Source organism: Jatropha curcas, chromosome 6, assembly GCF_041381405.1.
Source record: "Jatropha curcas cultivar XTBG-Jc1 chromosome 6, XTBG_Jcur_1.0, whole genome shotgun sequence".
NCBI classification, from domain to species: Eukaryota; Viridiplantae; Streptophyta; class Magnoliopsida; order Malpighiales; family Euphorbiaceae; genus Jatropha; species Jatropha curcas.
The window spans coordinates 4,530,382-4,552,112 of record NC_143156.1 but is presented as its reverse complement, the minus strand read 5'-3'; the positions used below and the strand labels follow the sequence as shown (position 1 = coordinate 4,552,112).

Below are 21,731 nucleotides of genomic sequence, written 5' to 3'. Positions count from 1 at the left end.
AAAAATAATCGGACAAAATTCATAATCAAATTTATATATTAGGCCCATTTGAAAATCTCAAAGTGGAAATGTCAAATGTGTACTATGAATTTGATCGGTTAATAACAGAACATAACATAAATGACCGGTTAAACAAAGATTTGTAGTTAAGCTAATTAATACTATGAATTGGGACAACACAACACTATTACTTAATGCTCCCTCAATTCCAGTTAGATTCATCAACCAAACCCATATTGAACCACCAAAAAAGGAACAGTAACTCCAAGGGGTATTTTTGGTAACATGAAAATTATGACATAATTGTAAATAATTATGACAACCATGGCTAAGTTTGAAACCCAACCTCAATATATACTCTCCATTGTTCTGTTTGTGCAAGCCCAGTAACTATACCAAACAGAGAGAAAGAAAGAACATAACCTCCAAAATTCTCCTCCCTGTTTGGTTTTCTTTCCTCTCCAAATAAAATCCTTCGATTTTTAGTACAGAGGAAAGAAAACCCATCTCCTTCATTTCCTTCTCTTTCCACAAATCGGCACATTCCCCTTTTAGAGACAGAAAGAACCACATTTCGTCGTTAAATTTTGAAAAGAATATATCGTCTTTTGGTTAAAAAGAGAAAAAATGGAGATGGATGGAAAGAAATTTGCTGTTCTCCTTTGCGCAGAAGATTCAGATTATACGAAGAAGAAGTACGGAGGGTATTTTGGGTTGTTTGCAAGAATGCTGGGGGAGGAAGGAGAGACATGGGCTGTTTATAAGGTGGCATGTGGAGAGTTTCCCGATGATGATGAGATTGACGGCTTTGATGGGTTTGTGATCACTGGAAGCTGCAATGATGCTCATGCGAATGATGTTTGGATCTGTAAACTTATGAATCTGTTGAAGAAATTGGATTCTATGAAGAAGAAAGTTCTGGGTATCTGTTTTGGACACCAGGTATTTATTTTTTTATTATTGACTATTTAATTTTTAAATCATTTGTTTGGTGTCATACTGTTTGATTGTTTTTTGTTTTATTTATTTTTTAAACGTGTATGTGCCTTTTGAAATGTCTCTGTAGGTGCCGTATTTTGAGAAGAAACGGCCATATTTTGTTTGCTCTTAAGTACCTTTTGATTTTAATGGAAAAAGCTCCTTCACATCATTCCTGTAATTAAGTAATCAGTTACTCTGCTAAATTACAAAATTTTACATTTTCCCCTAAGATTAAGGAGGAAAGAATTGGCATTAGACTGATTTCTTCTGGGTTCTTATTATATTTTCTTGCAAGCTAAAGAAATGTCGTCTTGGGTTGGGACTGACACTCAAGCAATTCCAGTTGTCAAAAAGGGCAAGATGGTATCTTCAAAGGTTTAAAATTGTTTCTCTTCTCTGTTTGGATGCTAGTCAAAGAAAGTGTTAAGCTTGATCAATGTCCAAACAAGTAAAGTTCTATCAGAAATTTAAGTAACAAACAAAAACAATACTGATATGAATTATCTATATTTCTTTCTTTGTGTATGGTCCACTTAGATACAACTTAATATGTGAGTGGTCCATATACCTTACAATCCCGGCATGAAAGCCTTCATTGGTGCAGTTTTCATTTGCTGTGATCCCCTTTCTAGTGTGAAATAAAGTTCATAGCGGTCCCACTTTCTTCTTGCTTTCTACTTATGGTTTAATTCCTGTGGGGTCACACTTTCCATCTAAATTGGAGACTTGGAACGTTATCTAGCGACCTTGGCTATTGATAGGATCTTTCCTTTTTCTACTGCAACAATTATAAATGCATTGAATTTAATTACATTTACATCGACAATAGTTAGCTTCTATTCAAAATATGGTCTTGAGATGTTTGGTTGCTGTTCGTTTAATGTAGAAGTGATGTCTGCTCATTTTCAAAATGAAGTGCATTCTGTAATCATCCCATTTATTGCAAAATTGAAGTAAATTGTTTGGTTTTGTTAGTTTTTTTCATTTTGGGGCAATTCCATATTTGTGTAATTATAACTATAATTGAGTAAGACGGAATCATCCTCCTTCATCCTCTTGTAAAAGGTGTGAAACTTACCTATTAGAAGATATTAGAAACATAGCTCCTAAAGTAGGCTTCTGATTCTTTAGTTGAGTCATTTAGTGCCTACAGCTGTATAGGTTTGCATTTGTTATCCTTTTTAGATATGTAGTAAATAGGATATACAGGTGAATTTTTCTTTTAATTTGTTTCAATATACACTTCGATCACTACTGCCAAAAGTCAATAATTTTGGGTGTTTTTAGTTCTAATTTTGAACTTTTTAATGCTTGAGAATGTGGAATTGCACTTAAACAAATTGTGAAGCTATTGATGGTTGTGTAGGTTGCATGAAAAAGGCCTGTCACAGTGTCTACAACTCAGATGCTTAATTGTCCTTTTCAACTTTATTTGGTTTTTTTCCCTTTTCCAAATTTTTTAAGTGGGTGTGTTAGTGCAAGCAGGTAGATAAGGCATCACATTAATTGGAGACTTGTTTTGTATATTTTTTTTATACAATTAAGTTTACTTTACTAGTGTAACAGTGTCCATCAAGAGAAATGAAATAAAACATGCATATAAAATAACTTATCATGAGGAATGTTGACAAAAGCCGATGTTTAGCCAAATAGACTCATGTTTTATATGAGTGGCAGATAAGAGTTGTCGGTAGACACATTGGACCATATCACATTAAAACACATGGGCTACCTCTCTCCCTCTCTCTCTCTCTGTGTATATTATACATGTCACCTAAACATTTGCTTATTAAGAGAAATTAATCATGGTCTAGCGTTTGATATATTTGCCTATTTCATATTAGGTTATTTAGGGTCCAAATCTTCAACATTGATTTTACCCTTTTCTGTCCTTTTCGAAAAATTTCCGATATAAGCCTAAAAGAATTTATTACCCTTTCTTGTCCTCTTTTCTGGGTGGTAATGTGATAGGCGTTCATATGGGGTTCACAATATCTTGTGGAGTCAAATGACCAAAAAAAATTCTAATCATAATACAAACCATAAAAGCCATATCATATAGGCATAATTTAAAAAAAAAAAAAATATTTGTATCTTTCATGAACCAAAGATAAGGCATAATCAACTTTGTACTTGAAAAAAAAAAAATCATTGAGGTAATAATTCTTTGCTGATAAAGTTCTAACGGTTTTGATCAGATACTAGCTCGCTCACTAGGAGGAAAGACTGGTCGTGCCGTTTCAGGCTGGGATATAGGTGTCACAGCCATCCATTTCTCATTGGCATCATCAAAACTTCTATCAGCACAGAAAATGCCTGCTTTTTTATCTGTGATAGAATGCCACAGGGACGAGGTTTGTTTAATAAAAAAACTGAACCTGAATCTTGAGCACCATATCAATTATTCATTTAAAACTTTTCTTGTGTGAGTGGGGATATATTTCCAATGTTTTGCAACCTATTGTAGGTGATAGAACTCCCTCCAGAAGCAGAGGTAGTGGCATGGTCTGATAAGACTGGAATTGAAATGTTTAGATATGGTGATCACATGATGGGCATCCAAGGTCATCCTGAATATACTAAAGACATTCTCGTCCACTTGATTGACAGACTTCTCCAACGCAATTTTATCATGGTATGAAAAGCTTTCATTTTTGCTTTCTATTGATTTTAACACCTGACGAATTACATGAGATCGGAGTATATAAACGAGTCTCGCAATATATGAATCTACTCGTAATTAGATAGTTGGTGTAAAACTCGATACGATTCGAGAATTTTCATTATTTTGACTGAAAAGTTGTAATTTATAAATGTAGAGTTCATTTGCTGATGAGGTCAAGGCAAATTTGGAGGAGCAAGAGCCAGATAGGGAGGCATGGAAGAAGTTATGCACCAACTTTCTCAAGGGCAGATTATAGTTTTAAAAAGAAAAATACAATTTCATCCCTAGAAAAAAAGTGAGGGACTGAATTGTAAATAAGAATAAACAACTTGGAAGAGGGTTTTTTAATGGGTTAATGAAGCACCCACACCTCTAACACGAGGATTAGCTAAACTTATGTTTTTAGTAAGGTGGGTAGGCATTAATTAAGAGATGGTTTAGGCTAAACAAAAGAGCTTGGATTATGGAAATTAGGTTTTATTAGGTTGGGGCATTTTCACGTCTGGGACCTTTTTTTTTTTGCTAAAAATGGTGACTTGGCACCGTTTAATATGAAAATAAAACATCTTATCAAGTTTTATTTAATTGAAATTCTTTAACTCTTGAAATGTGTTTTTCTTCCCCCTCAATTATTTATTGTTGCACTTCAAATCGAAGTTATTATATTACACCTACCAAATACATAGGCTATGGCTGGTAAAATTAATAATCAAAATAAATATTTAACCATGGTTCTCAAATTGAACTGAACCGGTAAATTCAATCGGATTATGTTGAAAGAGCAATGTTATATGGGATAACCTGTGTCTGAGTTGACTATAATTTTCATTTAATTTTTCAAAAAAAAAATATTAAATTGAAATAATAATTATTGGTCGTATGTAAAGGGTACATATGGAAAAAAACATTTATTACTTTTTGAAATAAATGCATGTAATAGATTGTTGAATGAGTGAATGCCACGTGACCAGCTTTGTTTTAAAGTTTAAATGTGTCGAATGATTCAAATTAGATCAAAAGAATGAGAGAAAGAAGGCTATAGAGTATTTATTAGCTTGGCTTGGTTAGCTTATAAGCTTACATAAAAATAGTAATTAAATTAAACGATTGAAATACATTGATTTTCTAAAAATATACAGTAGAATATTTAAATTATCTTTCTTAAAATTAAACCACTTAATTTAATTTTACAACAAATGCTAATTTTATCTCATGTTAAAGCACCATCATTAAAGTAGTACTTCCTTTCATTTTTCATGTCTTGATATAACAAAAAAAATTCAGTTATGCTTATAGTCAAAATTTTAACTACAAGTAAAATAATGATAAAAAAAAAGAGAAAAATAAATGTAAACATAAAAATAAATTACACCTAATAAATATAAATAAAATTGAAAAAAAAATTATTAATATATGCTCAAAATTTTAACGAACATTTAAAATAAAATAAAGTAAAATATCTATTAATTGCTGTTAAAGAGGAATAAACTGAGTATTCTTTTTAATAGTACGAGGAGGGAGAGAGAGAGAGATATAGACACATGGGCAACTAAGTAAATATACACCTATATATTTTAGTTGAGTCTGACAAATGCTATGCCAAAAATCCTTATCGATGATGATATTTTAATTTGAAATTAAAATTTATTCAACGGTGATTGCAATTGAAGAAATAAACCGATCAGATTTAGAAAATTTAAAGATATGTGCATTTGATATCAATATTTTAAAAATAAGTAAATATACACCTATATATTTTAGTTGAGTCTGAAGGATGCTATGCCTAAAATCCTGATCGATGATCGATATTTTAATTTGAATTTGAAATTTATTCAATGGTGATTGCAATTGAAGAAATAAACCGATCAGATTTAGAGAATTTAAAGATATCTGCATTTGATTTACCAATTATTTATTCTGCCTTTAAAAAAAAAAAAAATACAATGGTAGAAGGTTATATTTTACAATGCTGCAAGGCTTCAAAAATCAAACTCGTCCATCTATACGTTCTAAAACCAATCAAGGGCAAGCAACGTGAGATAGGAAATAATTGGTTATCAAATGACAGGGGAGGAGTATAACTTAAGGTCCCAAGTAATTACTTGTTGTGCCTTTAAACCCAAGAGGCCAATATGTTGATGGACATCTATAAATTTTCTTACTTGCTAAAAGTTACATTTTTCTTATTTTATATAATATTTTATTTAACTTAAATATCACTTTTTTTTTCTTTTTTTTTAAGTATTAATAAAAAGAATTCAAATCCGATTGAAATCATTTACAAAACTATATCTTGGCATGCAACTTAAATATCATTCTTGATAAATTTTAAGTGTATTTGATTAGAAATATATTTACTGGAGTTAATCATATATAGACTGAAGCATAAAAATATCTATTGTTTCCTAAATTTTTTTATTTAAAATAATATGATATGATGTCTAATTTCAATTATTTACTAAAATTATTTTTTTTCCTCATTGTCTTCTATTGTCGTGTAGAGAAATTATAAACATCTGTACAATGCAAATGGAGGATTATAACAAACTAGAATGTACTTCCATTACCATACATAGAGCAGATAAATTTTATCAAATTGAACGATAAACCAATAAAGCCAATTCGAGGAAAATCACATTACCCGCAACCATTTTTCAAGATGAACCATTCAATTCTGAAAATGTAAGCATCAAGATCGAAGAGAATAAATGTTTAGTAATTACTGGAAAACAATTAAATTTAAAAGTGCAGGTTAAATAGTTTCCCACAATAATTATTGACATTAAATCCTAGTGCATATAAGGAGAACGCTTTAACATATCATCATCACCATCACCATCACCATTATATGCATCAAAATAAGATAAAGAGGATAAAAGTTCAAAGCTGGTATTCCATTTCCATTGTCTGTGTATGAATATAGCACCTAGGCACTCAACATGCCTGAGTTCTTCCTGCACTCAGCCAACATGTCCATATAGAACTGGCATTTGCTGATGTCATTACCGAAGTTGTTAATGCACTGCAAGACAAATGAAAAAAGAAATGTCACTGCAAACTCAATAATTGCATTATTCAGATAAAAAAATCTCAATTATAAAACAAAATAATAAGTATGAATGACCAACTAATTTAAATAAGAAAAACAAGTGATTAGTTTCAAATTACTATGAATATTTCGGGACAATCAAATTCCAAGAAACATTGCAAACTGAGGCACAAATGTAAGTTCAATTCATGACAGCATTCATGCAGATGAGTTTCAAGTCTCTTGGGTGGTAGAAATGAAATGTCCAAAAAAAGAAGTCATAGATAGAACAATTGAAATAAAGATCATGCAAAAAGCCAAAGCTATGAGAAGGAAAGATGTGGAAGAGAGTTACTCGAGAATTGCTGTTTCTAAAAGTTCGGGTTTATTTTATTTTTCTAATTGCAAATATCACCTCAACACCACCGAACACTGTACTAAAAAGCATTCATGTATATAGCAGCAATCACAGAACCAGATGAGAAAAGTTTGCATACATCTTGGAATGCCTTTGAGTGAATACTGCATGAATCAGCACCCCCTACAGTGTTGGCTGCAGAAGCTGAGGCAGCGGCCTCAGAGACAACAGTTTCATGCTGAATTGTACGAGGTCCCATCACAGCGTCTACAGCTCTATGTGCCACAGCACTACCAGTGCCAAAAGCCATGCCTGTTTGAAGACAGAAAACAGATATAAAAGGTTCCTAGTTCTTCCTCAATCCAAATGAAATAGAGAACAAATTTCCACCCCAAATACGCATTAGATGTTCTTCATACCTTGAGCTATGGTAGAACCGAGACCTCCAAGCAATGATCCACCACCGCTATTCTGGACAGGAGCTGGAGGAGGAGCATGGTTAACTGCATGGAAACATGAAAACTGAATTAAATCAAGTGCTTCAAAACAAGTTAATTATCCTGAATTCAAGGAAATCATATCAAATATGATATATAGACTTATAATTTTCTATTTACAATCTTAAAGGCTGCAACTTGAAAAATAATACCATGAAATAGTACCTGGTTGAGGTGGTGGGCCACGTGCTGGTGCAGGACGAGCAGCAGGGCGAGAAGCAGATCTTCCTGTGGCAGAAGGTAGATCACAACTATTGTTAACATTAACCTCCAAAGGAAAATCTCACAAAGGAATATATAATACACCACAAATACATGCGATAGGAGTTAAGATTGAGTTATTAACAATATGACATCATAGCAAATTTACAGTCATAATACTACAACATCAAACAACATGTATAAGCAATTTTCTGACACACCAGGCATCATGAATATTCCACATCAAGAAACATTACAGCTGAAAAATAGCAAGTAAGAAGCTCTATAAAAAGATGCAACTGAAACAAAGAAATAGCAGCTCATGATGATCTTAAAGAGTTGAACTGCTGAATTTAACCTACATAATGCAAACATGATCAAGGTATTACGTCCATATCCAATAATCATAATCTCCAAAAAAACCATCAGAATCATCTAAGCAGCAAGTTTTGATTCATTTATACCAACAGGATACAGTAATGCTATGCACCAACTAAACAATCTAATTCATCCATCAACCTCAACATCATAATTTAGTTAACTAGCGACCTAATTAAGAAAATTTTCAAGCTCCTATTCTGAATAGCATCTTGACCAGACAACTGCAAAGCCATATATCTACTTTACAGCATCTGCATTTAATTTCAAATTCTCCTGGAGCAAAAACCAAGGAATTTCATGGTATGAAGAAACCCTAACACCCCGTCAAAACAAGCAAACACAAATATCAAAAGGAATAGCACAAGGAAAAAAATTGACACCCATTTCGTTCAAGACAAAATCAACATATCTAGGCCCATAAAGCTACAAACTTTGAGGTCCAACGCTAACTCAAATAAATTTCCCAAAAGTTCAAAACCAAAAACTAGTAATTTGTAAACCAACACATCTCTCCCTCACAAAATAGCACAGCAGATCTAATTCCTTACTTTGATACACATATTTTCCACAATTTAAAAAAAAAAACAAACAAACAAACAAAAACATACTCAAGATCCCATCTTGGGTTTATTTTCTTAGCTTTCCTAAGAGAACAAAAAAAAAAAAAAAAAAGAAAGAAAAGAAAAGCCACAAACTTTAAACGATTATATCTATGAAAATGTATAACAGAAAGATTTAAAGCAAAAATCTGACCTCCGGAGCTTCGGCGAGGCATGGTTGCTTTGCTTGGTTATCTAAGCCGGGCGGCGAATGAAGAGAGATATAGCGAATTCTAGAGATGTTTTCTTAGCTGTTTCGAAGACTTCCCAAAAACCCCGAAACGCTGCTTCATAAAGAGATTAGGCAGGTCATTCAGGAGGGCCGAGACTATAGTAATTGAAGACGTGGCAGTACATGATTGGTTTACCATTTGGTTTTGTTTCATAAGCTCGTGTAGGCTGTTTCATTTTATGTCCATGTGGAATTATAAGTCGCTAATATTGGACTCTGTCAATTGTCTATTCCTACTCTCTCTCTTTTTTTTTGTCTTTTGTGAAATAAAATAAAATAAAATGGATATTCGCCAAGATGCAATTAGTTAGAGGTGCACAATACATGATCTAGCTTGGGCTGGGCTTATCTATTAGCTTAGGTTGAGTCCAACTTGCCCCTAAAAAGATGTTGGGCTTATTAGGTATACTGCGATTGGGAGGTATTCAAAAAGTACCAAAACCAATTCAAATTGACTTAAAATTACAGTTTTGAAATTTTGGTGATGTGGTTCGGTTTGTAAAATTTAAAATATGGAATTCTTAATTCTTTTTGCATAAGTAGCGTGCTAAAGCTATGTTTATAAATCAAACCAACGGCAGTAAAGATTCTTGAATAAATGTTTTGACTTTTGTTTTTTTTTTTTTTTCTGTGTATGGTCAGAAATATCTTCATTTTAATAAAAAATTTTATTCTCGTTGGTTTAGTCCAAAAGTAAGTAAGGCTATGCACCCGGCACAGTAAAGGTAAACCTTTTCCATTAGGGCTGAAACCCAATCTCTTCAACTGTGTATAATGGCAGTAGCCATATCAAATTTCCTATTCTTAATCAGCCTATCCATAAGAAAAGTACAGGTACAGTACATATTCCAGGTACCAATCCACGTACGCCTACCCTGAAACAGTGCATTAGTAGCTTCATCAAACATACCAGCACAACCATATGACTTAACCAAAGCGTCTAGTTGTTGTTGTTGTTGTGGGTCAGTGTCGTCGTCGTCGCTAGTGGTGGTGTAGATGGTGGTCAAGTGAGCAATTGAAGAAGAACTTGGGTTTGGGTTTGGGTTTGAAGTGAAGAATTGTAGTGGAGATGCGTTTGGTAGTGAGGAGTTTTGTATTAAGATTAAAGAGTAGTAACCTGGTAGATAAAACCGGCATGGAAGTTGAGAGATTTTGATTCGAAACAAAGATGGAAAACAGACAACGGAGGATTCAATTCCAATAAGAGAAAAAGGTTTTACTAGGGTTTTACAAACACTTAAACGGCTCGAATCAAACTTCCTTAATTTTCTCCAAGGTTTACTTCGACCCCAAAAAGTCGCAGAGCTGACCAAAGAATTAAGTTATATTACTGTGGATTCAAGAACGGCAAATCCATGTTGAAGAGATGAGACACAATCGTCCCTCTTCTCTTCTAAAAAAATTACTTTGCATTTGTAATTTTTCATTTTACTCTTTTAACCGTTTGCCTCATGATTTAAACATTCGAAGATTCATCTCCTTACTCTAACTTCGATTCAAATATTCAATAATTCTATTCCAGACTTAAAAGAATCAGGTTCAAACCAATCTTTCAAATGCTTGGATTACAAGTAATTTTTATTTTTAATTATATATATATATAGCAATGTCAAAGTTTTTTCTAATAAATTTTGGCTAGAGAAAAATGCGTGATCCGTAGAAAAGCAATGCTTCTACGCCATCGATCTGAAATGTGGAGGAAAAGGATCAGTAAATGCACTAGCTATATGTTTCCTTAATTATTCTTCTTGATTACTGCGGCATTACCCTTCACTTTCTTTGAAAGTTCTTGCACCAGAGCTTAATGAACATTCTTTGGCTCTACAATTTGTCTGCTTTCTTCTAACCTTTGAAAGGTGCAAGTTCATAGCAGAAGTGCAAACATAAACTAAACCCTTGATTGTTGACCCTACACACCGCCCCTAACATTGGAAATTACTGAGTTATGCTAGGCTTCTAGGGGCCTGAGAAAAGTAATTAGTTCTGTTAACAAATACCAAATAAAATAAGAGGTTCAAACCAATCTTTCTTATGCTTGGTAACCAAGAAATTTTTGCTTTTAAAAGATAGTATGTAATGGCGTCAAAGATTCTGCTAATAAAATTTTGGCTTTAGAAACCTGTGATTTGTAGAAAAGCAACATTTCTACACCGTCTAGGGGAGGAAAAAGACGCAGTAAACATTGATTTAACTGTTTTAACCACACAATTATATGCTAATAAGAGGACACGCATAAGCCATACAAGTAAAAAGTTGTGTTTCAAAACTAAACACTAATTATGCCTACAGAACAATAATAATAATGAAGGGCCCATCGTCTTCTTCAGCTTTCTTCTTACCAATTTCCTCTACTCATTCTTGATCATTACCTTTCACTTTTTTGAAAATTCTTTCCAGCTTCATAACCATTCTTTGGTGTTAAATATTAATTTCTGCTTTCCCGACATTTGAGTGGTGCAGTGCAAGTTCATAGCAGAAGCAGTGAAATAAAAACCTTGATTGTGGACCGTATACTCTACACCGCCCCTTAGCATGAAAGAAAACGTATTAGAATTGGGTCCTGCGAGGCCTTAGCAAAGTTTTTTTTTTTTTTTTTTTAACAAACAAAAATATGTTAAAAAAGAGCGGATAATAAAATCAGTAAAACATCATGCTTTTTCGGTACAAAAGAGAGATGAACACCTAATCAGAACAAGAACGAAAATAAGCAACTCCAACAGCATCACGAGCAGTCCAAGTGAATGAATATAAAAATAACAGAGGGTGAAATTTAAAAAAAAAAAAAAAAAAAAAAATCTCACGCCAGCTTATAGCATCGAAATTAATCAACTGAACTAATTCCATTGAACAGTAAATCAATTTTCTTGTGCAAGCACAAAATAGTTTTATTTCAATTAAAAAATAATCTTTTATTAATTTAGACTACACGATTACCATTTAGTCAAAGCTAAATGGTATTGCAATTATTTTTTATTAAATCTAAATCTTTACAACATGAAAAACCACCTTACATAGAAATCGAATCCATATTTTTCATAAAAGAAAAAAATATAAGGAGAAAGAAGAATTTGGTGAGGAGAGTGTTGTGATGCCCAGAAATTTCCATGAATGTGTATACGTGTTCGTGTATTGGCTTAAACCTGCGACCCCAAACTAACTATTAAGGAAATAAAGTGCAGAGAAACATTGCTTTTTTCCTTTATCATATAATATTTTAATAATATTGTAATATGTAAATGCATGGAATTTCCTCAACAAGCTACTAATTTCCCAAAACCACTGCTATATATACACAACATTTCTTACTATGTATAGTTCGTGTAGTTAAGGGAATAGCCAAACAACAACTGCATTGACATAAGGATGTTTAACTGTTACTACTGTGGACACAATACTGAGGATGGTAAGAGCTCTCTTGCTATTCTCTCGCTCTCTCTTCTTCACATCTTCATTTTAAGTGCTAACATATCTTGTTAGAAAGTATTTGGTTTCTCGGTGTATTAATCAAATCCTACAAATGAAATTGTGGGTGTCTCATTTCAAAGATTTCTTTTTTTCCTTTTTTAAGTTCTATATACATATATGTTGTGGAATTTACAAATTCATTCTTGTATTTTTCACAAAAAGTTATTGTTTCAACTGTTATACTCACTATACATTAACAAATCAATATTTTACCTATAAAATTAGCCAAAAACCTTAAAAGTATGCACTCCTATTAAAATTTATAGCTTTTAGAAAACACAGACACTTACAAAGTTTGAGGTATCATAATTTTTCATGAAAAGTATAAAAATTATGTATTTTACCGTGTATTTATATATAATTTATTAGTAAATAATATATTTTTATGTTTTATTATTTATTTGTACTAAACAAGTTCTAATTGCATTTCATATAATTAAAAGATTCAGGAGACATAATAGAGTTTACTGTGGAGGAATTAAATGCATACACAGATGTGTTTAGTGAAAGAAAATTTATAGGGCGGGGAGCATTTGGTCCAGTCTATCATGGAATCATCTACGGAAGGAATGAGAAGAATGTTAACGGCCAATATGTAGCCGTTAAGTTCTCCCGCGATAAAGCTGAAAGAGCAAGAACTCAGTGGCAAGTAAGGAAAAATAAGACACTTGATTTTTTTTTTTTTTTTTTTTGCTTTTTGTTTTTTTAATATTTAATTATTTAGCACTCTTATTTTCTAGTCCCTAGTTAAAATTATAACTTATTAGGCTCTATTTGTTTCTCAAAAATAAATTATTTTTAAAATAATTTTCAAAAGTAAATTATTTTTCGAAAACAAACTATCTTTACCTCTTGTTTGAAATAAATAAATTCTATAAAATTTTATGCAATTAATTTATAAATTTAAATTTTTGTATTTGGTATGAAAAGAAACAAAAAATTTCAATTATACGAATTCAATTCTATTGATTTAAATATAATTAAATCAAACTCGATTTAAATATAACTAAATCAAACTCTACCAAAAATGATGAAATTTTAAAATAAACTTCACAAACTTAAATAACCCAAAACTTTATGACAAAACTCACTATTATTCTTGCCTTCTAAAATTATTATACCAATAGCATTTCATAAATAAAAGCAAATGAATTTTCTAAAGTTTCGATCTGCATATATACGTTTCAGGCAGAAGTTCAGTACTTGCCAAGAGTACAACATCAAAATATAATCAAGCTTATTGGCTACTGCGAAACTCAAGAAAGGTTCTATCTTGTCTATCCATTCATGCAAAATGGGACTCTCACCACTAAATTATCAGGTTAATTATCTCCTAATGCTTTTACTTAATCCAATAACAGCTTGCTTGATATGTGAATTACAAATATTTTTTACCAGACTTCGAAAAAAAGCTCTTAAAAATTATATATCAAGCTATGGGACATGCAAACACTTGATTATTACACTGCTAATTAGTCCAACCACAACTTGCTTGACATATGAATTGTTAGAAATTTTTTGGACCAAACTTAGGCGTGTTCGGGAACAACTTTTTAAGTAGTTTTCAGCGTTTTGACCACGTTATAATGACATGATATTTGAATTATCTTTTGGAGATTAAGACAGTGTTTTATAAAAAGTTAACTTATATAATGTTTAGCTTTTAGATTTTCATAAAAAACCACTCAAACAGCTAACAATTAAACACTACTAAAACAACTAACAATTATCAAATCAGCTAATTTTACCTAACACATTCTTGAAGAGAAAACAAAAAAAAACCTATAGTAGCATGCCAAGCTTGTATATATGATCCCCTTAAAATTGTGAGAAGAACAAGTTATTGATGTATAATGAATTATCTAGCATTATATATAATGTTTTTTTATTTTAATTAGTTTTGATTATATTATATGTAGGACTAGATTGGAGACAGACCCTCAAAATCATCAAAGGAGTTGCAGGTGCTATACAGAAGCTACAGGATCATGTGCCTCCACTTATCCATAGGGATTTAAAGCTGGACAATATTTTGTTGGATAAGGTCAATTCTATCATAGCATATCATATACAATTAAAAGCATTTAATTTCTTTGAAAAAGGAAAATAACTAATGAATTGTGGATTCTATTTGGTCAAAATGAACAGGATTTTAACCCCAAACTATCTGATTTTGGGAATGTTACATCAGAAGGAGATCATATAGAGTCAGGTACGTACCCTAATATATTCAATAGTAATTGAATGTTGTCATGCTTTTTTCCCCTCTTTTTTTTTTTTTATCAAATTATAATCTTAAACTTATTTTCCAAATTCAGAGATTTATATATAAAAAAAAAAATTTCAGGTTATGTGTAGGTTTGTATTGGGCTTTTCTGATTCAATTAGTAAATAAGCAATGTGTTTTACTTTGTCTATTTGTTTTTCGCGCTTTTACAAAATTTTTAGCCCATTTGTTTGTTGGTACCTTCATACTTGGGTATTGCGGTTTTATTTTAATTTATTTTATTTTATTTTATTTTAGTGGAGGTTTTGTTTTTATTTTAATGCAACAAAAGCAATTTTAGAAAAAGGCAAAACTTCTCATATAGGCCAAGTAAAAGCTACACCTAATTCTCATCAAAAGCTTGACAAATTCAGTCTACAAAATCCTCATCTTTTCAACTTTCAAAATATTATTAGTTCCAACCTTTTTGGATCATTTAATAATTGCAAATTATGTTACTACTTCGGTATCGTAATACTCGTCGCATTTGAGAAAATAGGTTATTCTAAAATACTTGTCACATTTTATGGTTTCAATGAGTAATAATTTTTTTATTTTCACGTTTACCATTTGTATATGTTCAATAATTATTACTTCAATTTAATAGTTTTATTAAAAAATTATTATTAAATTAAGGGTAATATAATCAATTTGCTCAATAATTTATTGTAATTTAAACAAATTTAATGGTTTTATTAAGGGACGTAAAATTTCAGATGTGACAAGTATTATGAAATAGAGGTAGTAAGTCGAAGCAAATAAGCATTAATTTGTTTCAATGTATTTTTGGTGTGTAATTTATAATTTTATATTAAGGATTGCATATATAAATAAATATATCATACTAAATGAAAATTTGATGAAGCTAACATTTCTTTTCTCACATATTCAGGAACCAAAGCTCATGATATTTTCAGTTTTGGGGTGATGGTATTGCAACTAATTATGAAGGAGAAGAAAAGCTATGGCATTGGATGTAATTGGAACATAAGCGATTCGGCAAGAGCTTACTCTGCTAATTCAATAGAATTAGTGCATGCAAAATTAACAAGCACAGGATGCTCTAGACAGGCTGCCAAGCCAATAGCAGAACTTGGATTGGACTGTGTCAATCCCAAACCATCAGAACGCCCAACCATTTCTCAAGTCCTGAATGGACTTGAAAATTTATAGATTTATTTTAATCCTCCACAAAATAATTTGGCTTCAACTAGGAATTTTTAAAGATGATTAATATTTGCAAGGAAAATTATTATTTAATTCTTGAGGTTTAATCGAATTTACTAAATTATCCTTGGTATTTGGTAAAATCATTGATTCGTCTTTAAGATTTAATTTAATAAGGCTAAACCTCAGAGACGAATGAGTGATTTTACCGAATAATAGGGCAAGTTACTAATTTTGGTGAAACCTCATAGGGTAAATGGTAATTCTCACTTATTTATGTGTGTTTTATTTGATAAACTTTGAAAATATGGGATAGCCTATAGGGTAATTATTGTAAATCCACTATATATTATCATACTCTGTTTCTTCTTCTAATAGTGAATTCTGATGATAATTCTTCTATTTCTTTTTAATTAATTTTTCTTTTTGGGTAGAGAATTTAGTAATTAATCTTTCAATTAAGAATGGATTATGAACTACTGAAGTAATTTAATTTTCTCATATAACAGAAAAAAATTAAAGTTTCAAGCTATGAAAAGTTTTAAAATACACAGAAACCAAGTTCATGGTAACTTAAGCGTCAAATACAGAAAATAACAATTTCTTAACCAAAATTGCATTTTCCCTGCAGATCTTAAGAACTTCTTCTCTAACCTTATAGCTAGGTATTTAGCAACACAGCACACAAATGAATATATATAGAGCAGAAAACTGAAATAAACTACTAAAAGAAAAGTTAAAGAGATGAGAAAGCTTACAGATTTTTAGTTTCTCTCTTCCAAATCTTAAACAGTTGCAGACAGAGTCCATGTCTTCATTTTTCTCTGTTTCCTATTTGCAAGCAATTGATGAAAAGGAGATGCATGTATTGTTCTCCTTTCTGCCATTTTCCACAAGAAAAAATGTATAGAATGACTTGTGAGTCAACTACAGACTTGGTCATTGATAAAGTTAATATTTTAGAATATTTAAACTCTGCTGTATTTGGTACGAGCAGTTTTGAACCGGTTATTTCTAGAGACGACAAAATGCTCGAAACCCATGGCTAAGCTAAACAATTTTCGAAAGTTAGGTTTTGTTTGGATGGGAATAAAATATGAGTGGATATAAGAGAGGGGGTAAAAATTTATTGGGATATCAAAATTTCTTACTTGGTTGAAGTGAAAATGTAAAGGAGAGTGTAAAATAAATTTATACCCTTTTTACCTCATTTTCACTCCAATTTGAGAGGAAAATGAATAGTGTTATTTTACCTTCTCCCTTTATTTTACTTCCATCTCTTTCCAAACACAACATTAATGGGAGTGCTGCCAAATGAATTCACAGCTGGCTGATCTTTCAAAAAATGTTACGATGGGATTGCGTGTTAAGAATCTCACGTCAACTAAATACCAAATCCACAAAGGGCATATAGGGTGCTAAGTTAGCTAGCTAATTGGTTAATACTAACCTTTTAACAATGGTTGGCCCAAGCCCAAGTAAGCTCATATTATATATTTTCATCTCATGGGTTCTAACCTCTCACCCAGTCCACCTCTACCCTTTCAACTTCAAATATGGTATCAGAGCAGATCCGGCCCGGTCTAATTATTCCTCAGTTCACCGGTGTTCCCTAGTGAGGCCCATCCAATTTCATGGGCAAAAAGCCCAGTTCAACTTCAGGGGGAGGATTTCAAATTTCAAGTGTCAACCGAAAGTCCAGTCCCGGTTACACTTGAGGGGGAGTGTTAAGAATCCCACATTAACTAAATACCAAATCCACAAAGAGCATATAAATGTGCTAAGTTAGCTAGTTAATTGGTTAGTACTGACTTTTTAACAATGGTTGGCCCAAGCCCAAGTAAGCCTATATCATATGTTTTCATCTCATGGGTTCTAACCTCTCACTCAGTCCACCTCTACCCTTTCAACTTCTAATATTGTTGCATTACTTGGACCGCACAAGAACAACCAAATAATAGGGCAAGTAGAATAAACCACTGTGTTTAAATATCATAAATTTGGAAGAGACAACGTTTAAAGAACTATCACATTAAAGAAAGGTTCATGAAAGACATAAATTAGGAGAGAGTATATATATATATATATATAATGCAAGTATTCTTTCCCTATAAAGTTGACATGTGGCATATTCACTTAGTATTTTAATTTGACATGTGGCATAATCCTTCAATTAGGCTTCCACTTGGCATGGTTTGATTTGATTATTTAATATATTAATGTATTGGTTTGAATTATTTAGAATTAGTGTTTCTGGTTTGATTTGATTTGATTATGCAATGTATTAATGTATTGATTTGGTTTAGATTTATTTTGAGTTAGTATTTTTGATTTGATTATTTAAATGTATTGTTTTGATTTGGGTTTATTTTGAATTAGTGTTTTTGATTTGGTTTGATTTGATTATTTAATATATTAATGACTTTAAGTAATTATTATTAATTATTAGTTTTTAAAAAATGATAAAATTTAATAACAAACATTTCCGTGTATTGATGGCTTTAAATTTGTGAAGTTGCTTTATTAGTGTATTAATGTTTTTAATGTTTGATTTAGTTATTTGTGTAGTTTTATTAGTGTTTTCGTTTACTTTTTTTTTTTAAATGGTGTAGTAATGTACTTTTTTTTTAATTTTAAATTGTTTACTCTCAAGAAACACAACTTTTTTTAAAGATACTATATATATAAGTTGTATTACTATATTCTTATATATTTTTGAAAAAAGTGTATTGGTCTCTCCTTTTAAATATATCGTTCGTTTTTTCTTAAAAGTTCAGAATTGTATGCATTTCAATAATTTTCTCCAATGGGGTAAGTAGTTTTTACTCAAACTTTTTTTCTCCTTTTTAAAATATTATTTAACATATTTTTGCAGCCGTAAACGATCAAATACAAGTGAAAAGTATGATATAATTGAAAATTTGAATACAAATAGAGATAATTGGCAAATAAAAGTGAGGGTTTCACGATTATGGGATGTATATTTCAACAATAGTGGAGATTTTACGAGTATAGAGATGAAATTGATGGATGAAAAGGTTAAATATAATATTTTACATTTTTATTATTTGCATAACCAATTAAAAATAATGTTATCATTTTATATATTTATATGTAATCGTTTTTTTTATTTGTTATTATAGGAAAATATTTATATTTAAAAACTTTTTACATAAATCGTCGATTTTAATTCAACTGCAGATTAATCTCTTTTTCGAATATTTGTATTAATAATTCTTTTTTATTTTTTAAAAAAAGCTCGAAACTAAAGTTTATACAATAGAAAAAATAAATATTGTAACTTAAAACTTTTTAGATGAAAAATTAAAGATAAACAGATGGGTAGATTTGCGAGAATTTTATATTTTTTACTTTTAACATTTAAATATTTTTAAATTTTAAATCTGCATATTGAGGGTAAATATAAAAATTAATCTTGAATTTAATATTAAAAGCTTTCATTATACAAATTAATTTTTAAAAAAACTAATTGAAGTTGAAATTTAATTTCGAAAAACTTTATAAAAAAAAAAAAACATATCTTTAAAAAAGCTAGTTTTCAATAAAGAAGACACATGGATGACATATTTGCTCTTTAAACTCTAATTTTTCCTAGCCATATTAATACCAAATTCTTAAATATTAGAGAATTTCATTCTCTAAAAAGAACGTCACGTCAACAAAAAAGATAATTTGTTGATTATTCTCTCTCTCTATATATATAATAATGATATTATTGAACGAATAATTAGCAATTTGAGTTCATTTATTTTTTGTAACTTATGAAATGAGGCCGAGTTATATTTGATGCTCTGCTCCTTGAATTTTCAATTTTTTTTTTTAAATAAAAGAAAATGAGTATGGCCCTAAACGGGTTTGATGTTACGTCAGCAACAAGTTCTTTTCTGAAATAATTCGTAAAACACAGCATAAAGATTTGAGGAAGTGAGAAACGAGTAAGACAGACCATCTTAGGTTGGCTAACAACCAAAAATAAAATGTGACGGAGTAAATAAACGAAAGAATCTCAAATATCATACTTATCCCTCTTTACCACAATAGTTTTCACTATTTTAATAAACAAAGAAAATTATTACTTTTATTATATAATCCATATCGTTTTTCCGGCCGTTCAATCTTCTAACGAAGTTAAAAGAAAATTACATTATTCAATTATTTATTTGAAAGGTAAATAGCAGTGCTTCAAAAGCGTGACATGTTGCGAATATAAATCTCATTTGAAATTTGACTAATTAAAAGAATTAGTCATTTAGATAAATTAATTGGAAAATATTAATTAGCCACTTAGAGAAACTAATTATTTGTTGATAACTCAAATGAGTTGTAAGACATACCAGACAAATTTAAACGAATTAGGCAGAGTGCATTCAGGGACAAAAGGAAAGATCAGTAAAGGAAAAGTTACCCGCTCAAGAGGAAGCTTCCAATTTCACACTCTAGCATGAACTTTTCTTGAGTAATTGTTCTGTTTTTCTTTTTTCTTTTTTCTTTTTTTTTTTCTTCCCACAATGCTCAAAATTATGTAATTGTCGAATCTACAATTCTTTTCATATAAAAGAAATAATAACTTTTATTTAATTATTAGTTCATAGGACACAATTATTTAGTATATCAGATTTCCTTAATAATTTCTAAGATCAAAACATATATGGCAATGGATGATTTTTATGAGGGGCGAGCTATCATTTGTATATGTATGCATGTATAAGCAAAATGCCCATGAAAGTAGGGATCTGCAAAATTATCCACCAAATCGATTCGAAAAAGATCCGATTTGGTTCAGGTTGGTTAATCTAGTCATGAGAAAAATTGATTGTCAGTTTAGGAGGTGTAAATCGAAATTTTCTTTTGGTTTAATTCCGTTTTATGAAAAATCAACTGATTATATTTAAAATCATAAAGATGAAGTAAAAATCAATTGAATCAAATTAGTTCAATTTTGTCGATTCATTTTGTAGACAAATTTTAATTCAATTTGGTGGTTGCCTTTTTTCTCCTTTATTTGGTTTGGTTTGGTTTGAACTTAATCGATTGTTTGCTCACCTTATTAAGAGAACCATATTTATAATTATGATTGTAAAAGAGATAAGTTTGGATAAACTCGTATAATTTTTTAAAAATATGTCTATATAATAGCACTCTAGATGCACAATAAATAATTAAAAATAATAAAGTTATACAAAAGTTTAAATCCTTAATCCTAAATCATAGAAACTAAATCTTAAAACAGTAAATCCTAAAATCTAAACCCTAAACCCAGATAAAATTCTAAAATCGTAGAATCATAAACCCTACTCGGGTAACTCTAAAACCATAGAAACACCTAAATCTTAAACTCTAAAATCCTAAAATCTAAACACTAAATCTTAAATTCTAAATCTCTAAACTCTAAAATCTTAATTTTTAATTTTGTTGTTTTAGATTTTTCATTTTAAAAATGATATTAACATCATTCAATTAAAACTCATTATAAATATAGGTTTTTTTTTTTTTTATAACTCAAAGTCACTATAAATAATAATGATAATTATAATTTTTGAAAAATGACAATGATAGTACCTTTTTAGTCATTTTTAATTTAGTGGGAAACAGTCAAAACAAAAGGCATAATTAGATGCTTTCATGCTTAAGGGCTTAAGGCTTGCAATATAACAGAACTTTTCCTTTGAGAGCATAATGAAAAGAGAAAAGTGAATAATTTTAATTAACCTTTTTTCTTTTGAAAATATTCCATTCATATCCTTTAAAAATAAGTTTGTGATTTAATTTTAATAAACTTTAGTATTGAATCACAAAATTCAATAATTCTAGAATTTTATTTTTTTAAAATAAACAAAGAAATTTGTTTTCTTGATTTATACATTTGTCTT

At 30.5% G+C, this 21,731-nt stretch overlaps 3 protein-coding genes and 1 long non-coding RNA gene across 4 annotated transcripts; 2 read left to right on the top strand and 2 right to left on the bottom strand.

Annotated features, from left to right (window-relative positions):
- Nucleotides 1–377: 377 nt before the first annotated feature.
- On the top strand, nt 378–4,231 carry LOC105641450 (gamma-glutamyl peptidase 5). The gene is made up of 4 exons (XM_012225999.4): nt 378–942; nt 3,180–3,335; nt 3,449–3,616; nt 3,801–4,231. Exons 1-4 carry the CDS (start codon nt 628–630, stop codon nt 3,900–3,902), a joined length of 741 nt encoding a protein of 246 aa, XP_012081389.1. The 5' UTR covers nt 378–627; the 3' UTR covers nt 3,903–4,231.
- Nucleotides 4,232–6,341: 2,110 nt separating this feature from the next.
- Nucleotides 6,342–9,022, bottom strand: LOC105641449 (CHCH domain protein). Its single transcript, XM_012225998.4, has 5 exons — nt 8,865–9,022; nt 7,695–7,757; nt 7,452–7,535; nt 7,172–7,344; nt 6,342–6,668 (listed from the first exon to the last, which is right to left on the bottom strand). Exons 1-5 carry the CDS (start codon nt 8,884–8,886, stop codon nt 6,573–6,575), a joined length of 438 nt encoding a protein of 145 aa, XP_012081388.1. The 5' UTR covers nt 8,887–9,022; the 3' UTR covers nt 6,342–6,572.
- Nucleotides 9,023–11,101: 2,079 nt separating this feature from the next.
- LOC149495335 (uncharacterized) lies at nt 11,102–16,862 on the bottom strand. Its single transcript, XR_016321482.1, has 2 exons — nt 16,599–16,862; nt 11,102–11,468 (listed from the first exon to the last, which is right to left on the bottom strand). It is a non-coding gene; the product is annotated as an uncharacterized LOC149495335 (long non-coding RNA).
- On the top strand, nt 12,256–15,846 carry LOC119369194 (putative serine/threonine-protein kinase PBL15). The gene is made up of 6 exons (XM_037635230.2): nt 12,256–12,345; nt 12,851–13,056; nt 13,596–13,728; nt 14,327–14,451; nt 14,556–14,619; nt 15,566–15,846. Exons 1-6 carry the CDS (start codon nt 12,306–12,308, stop codon nt 15,844–15,846), a joined length of 849 nt encoding a protein of 282 aa, XP_037491158.1. The 5' UTR covers nt 12,256–12,305.
- Nucleotides 16,863–21,731: the final 4,869 nt, after the last annotated feature.

Excerpts from the sequence above, each read along its gene's own strand:
- LOC119369194 (XM_037635230.2), top strand. The coding sequence starts at position 12,306 with ATGTTTAACTGTTACTACTGTGGACACAATACTGAGGATG. Across the intron at positions 14,452-14,555 it reads ACAATATTTTGTTGGATAAG|GATTTTAACCCCAAACTATC; the intron begins GTCAATTCTATC and ends CAAAATGAACAG. Across the intron at positions 14,620-15,565 it reads AGGAGATCATATAGAGTCAG|GAACCAAAGCTCATGATATT; the intron begins GTACGTACCCTA and ends TCACATATTCAG.
- LOC105641449 (XM_012225998.4), bottom strand. The coding sequence starts at position 8,886 with ATGCCTCGCCGAAGCTCCGGAG. Across the intron at positions 7,758-8,864 it reads GCCTCGCCGAAGCTCCGGAG|GAAGATCTGCTTCTCGCCCT; the intron begins GTCAGATTTTTG and ends CTTCTGCCACAG. Across the intron at positions 6,669-7,171 it reads ACTCAAAGGCATTCCAAGAT|TGCATTAACAACTTCGGTAA; the intron begins GTATGCAAACTT and ends TTTGTCTTGCAG.
- LOC105641450 (XM_012225999.4), top strand. The coding sequence starts at position 628 with ATGGAGATGGATGGAAAGAAATTTGCTGTTCTCCTTTGCGCAGAAGAT. Across the intron at positions 943-3,179 it reads GTATCTGTTTTGGACACCAG|ATACTAGCTCGCTCACTAGG; the intron begins GTATTTATTTTT and ends GGTTTTGATCAG. Across the intron at positions 3,336-3,448 it reads TAGAATGCCACAGGGACGAG|GTGATAGAACTCCCTCCAGA; the intron begins GTTTGTTTAATA and ends AACCTATTGTAG.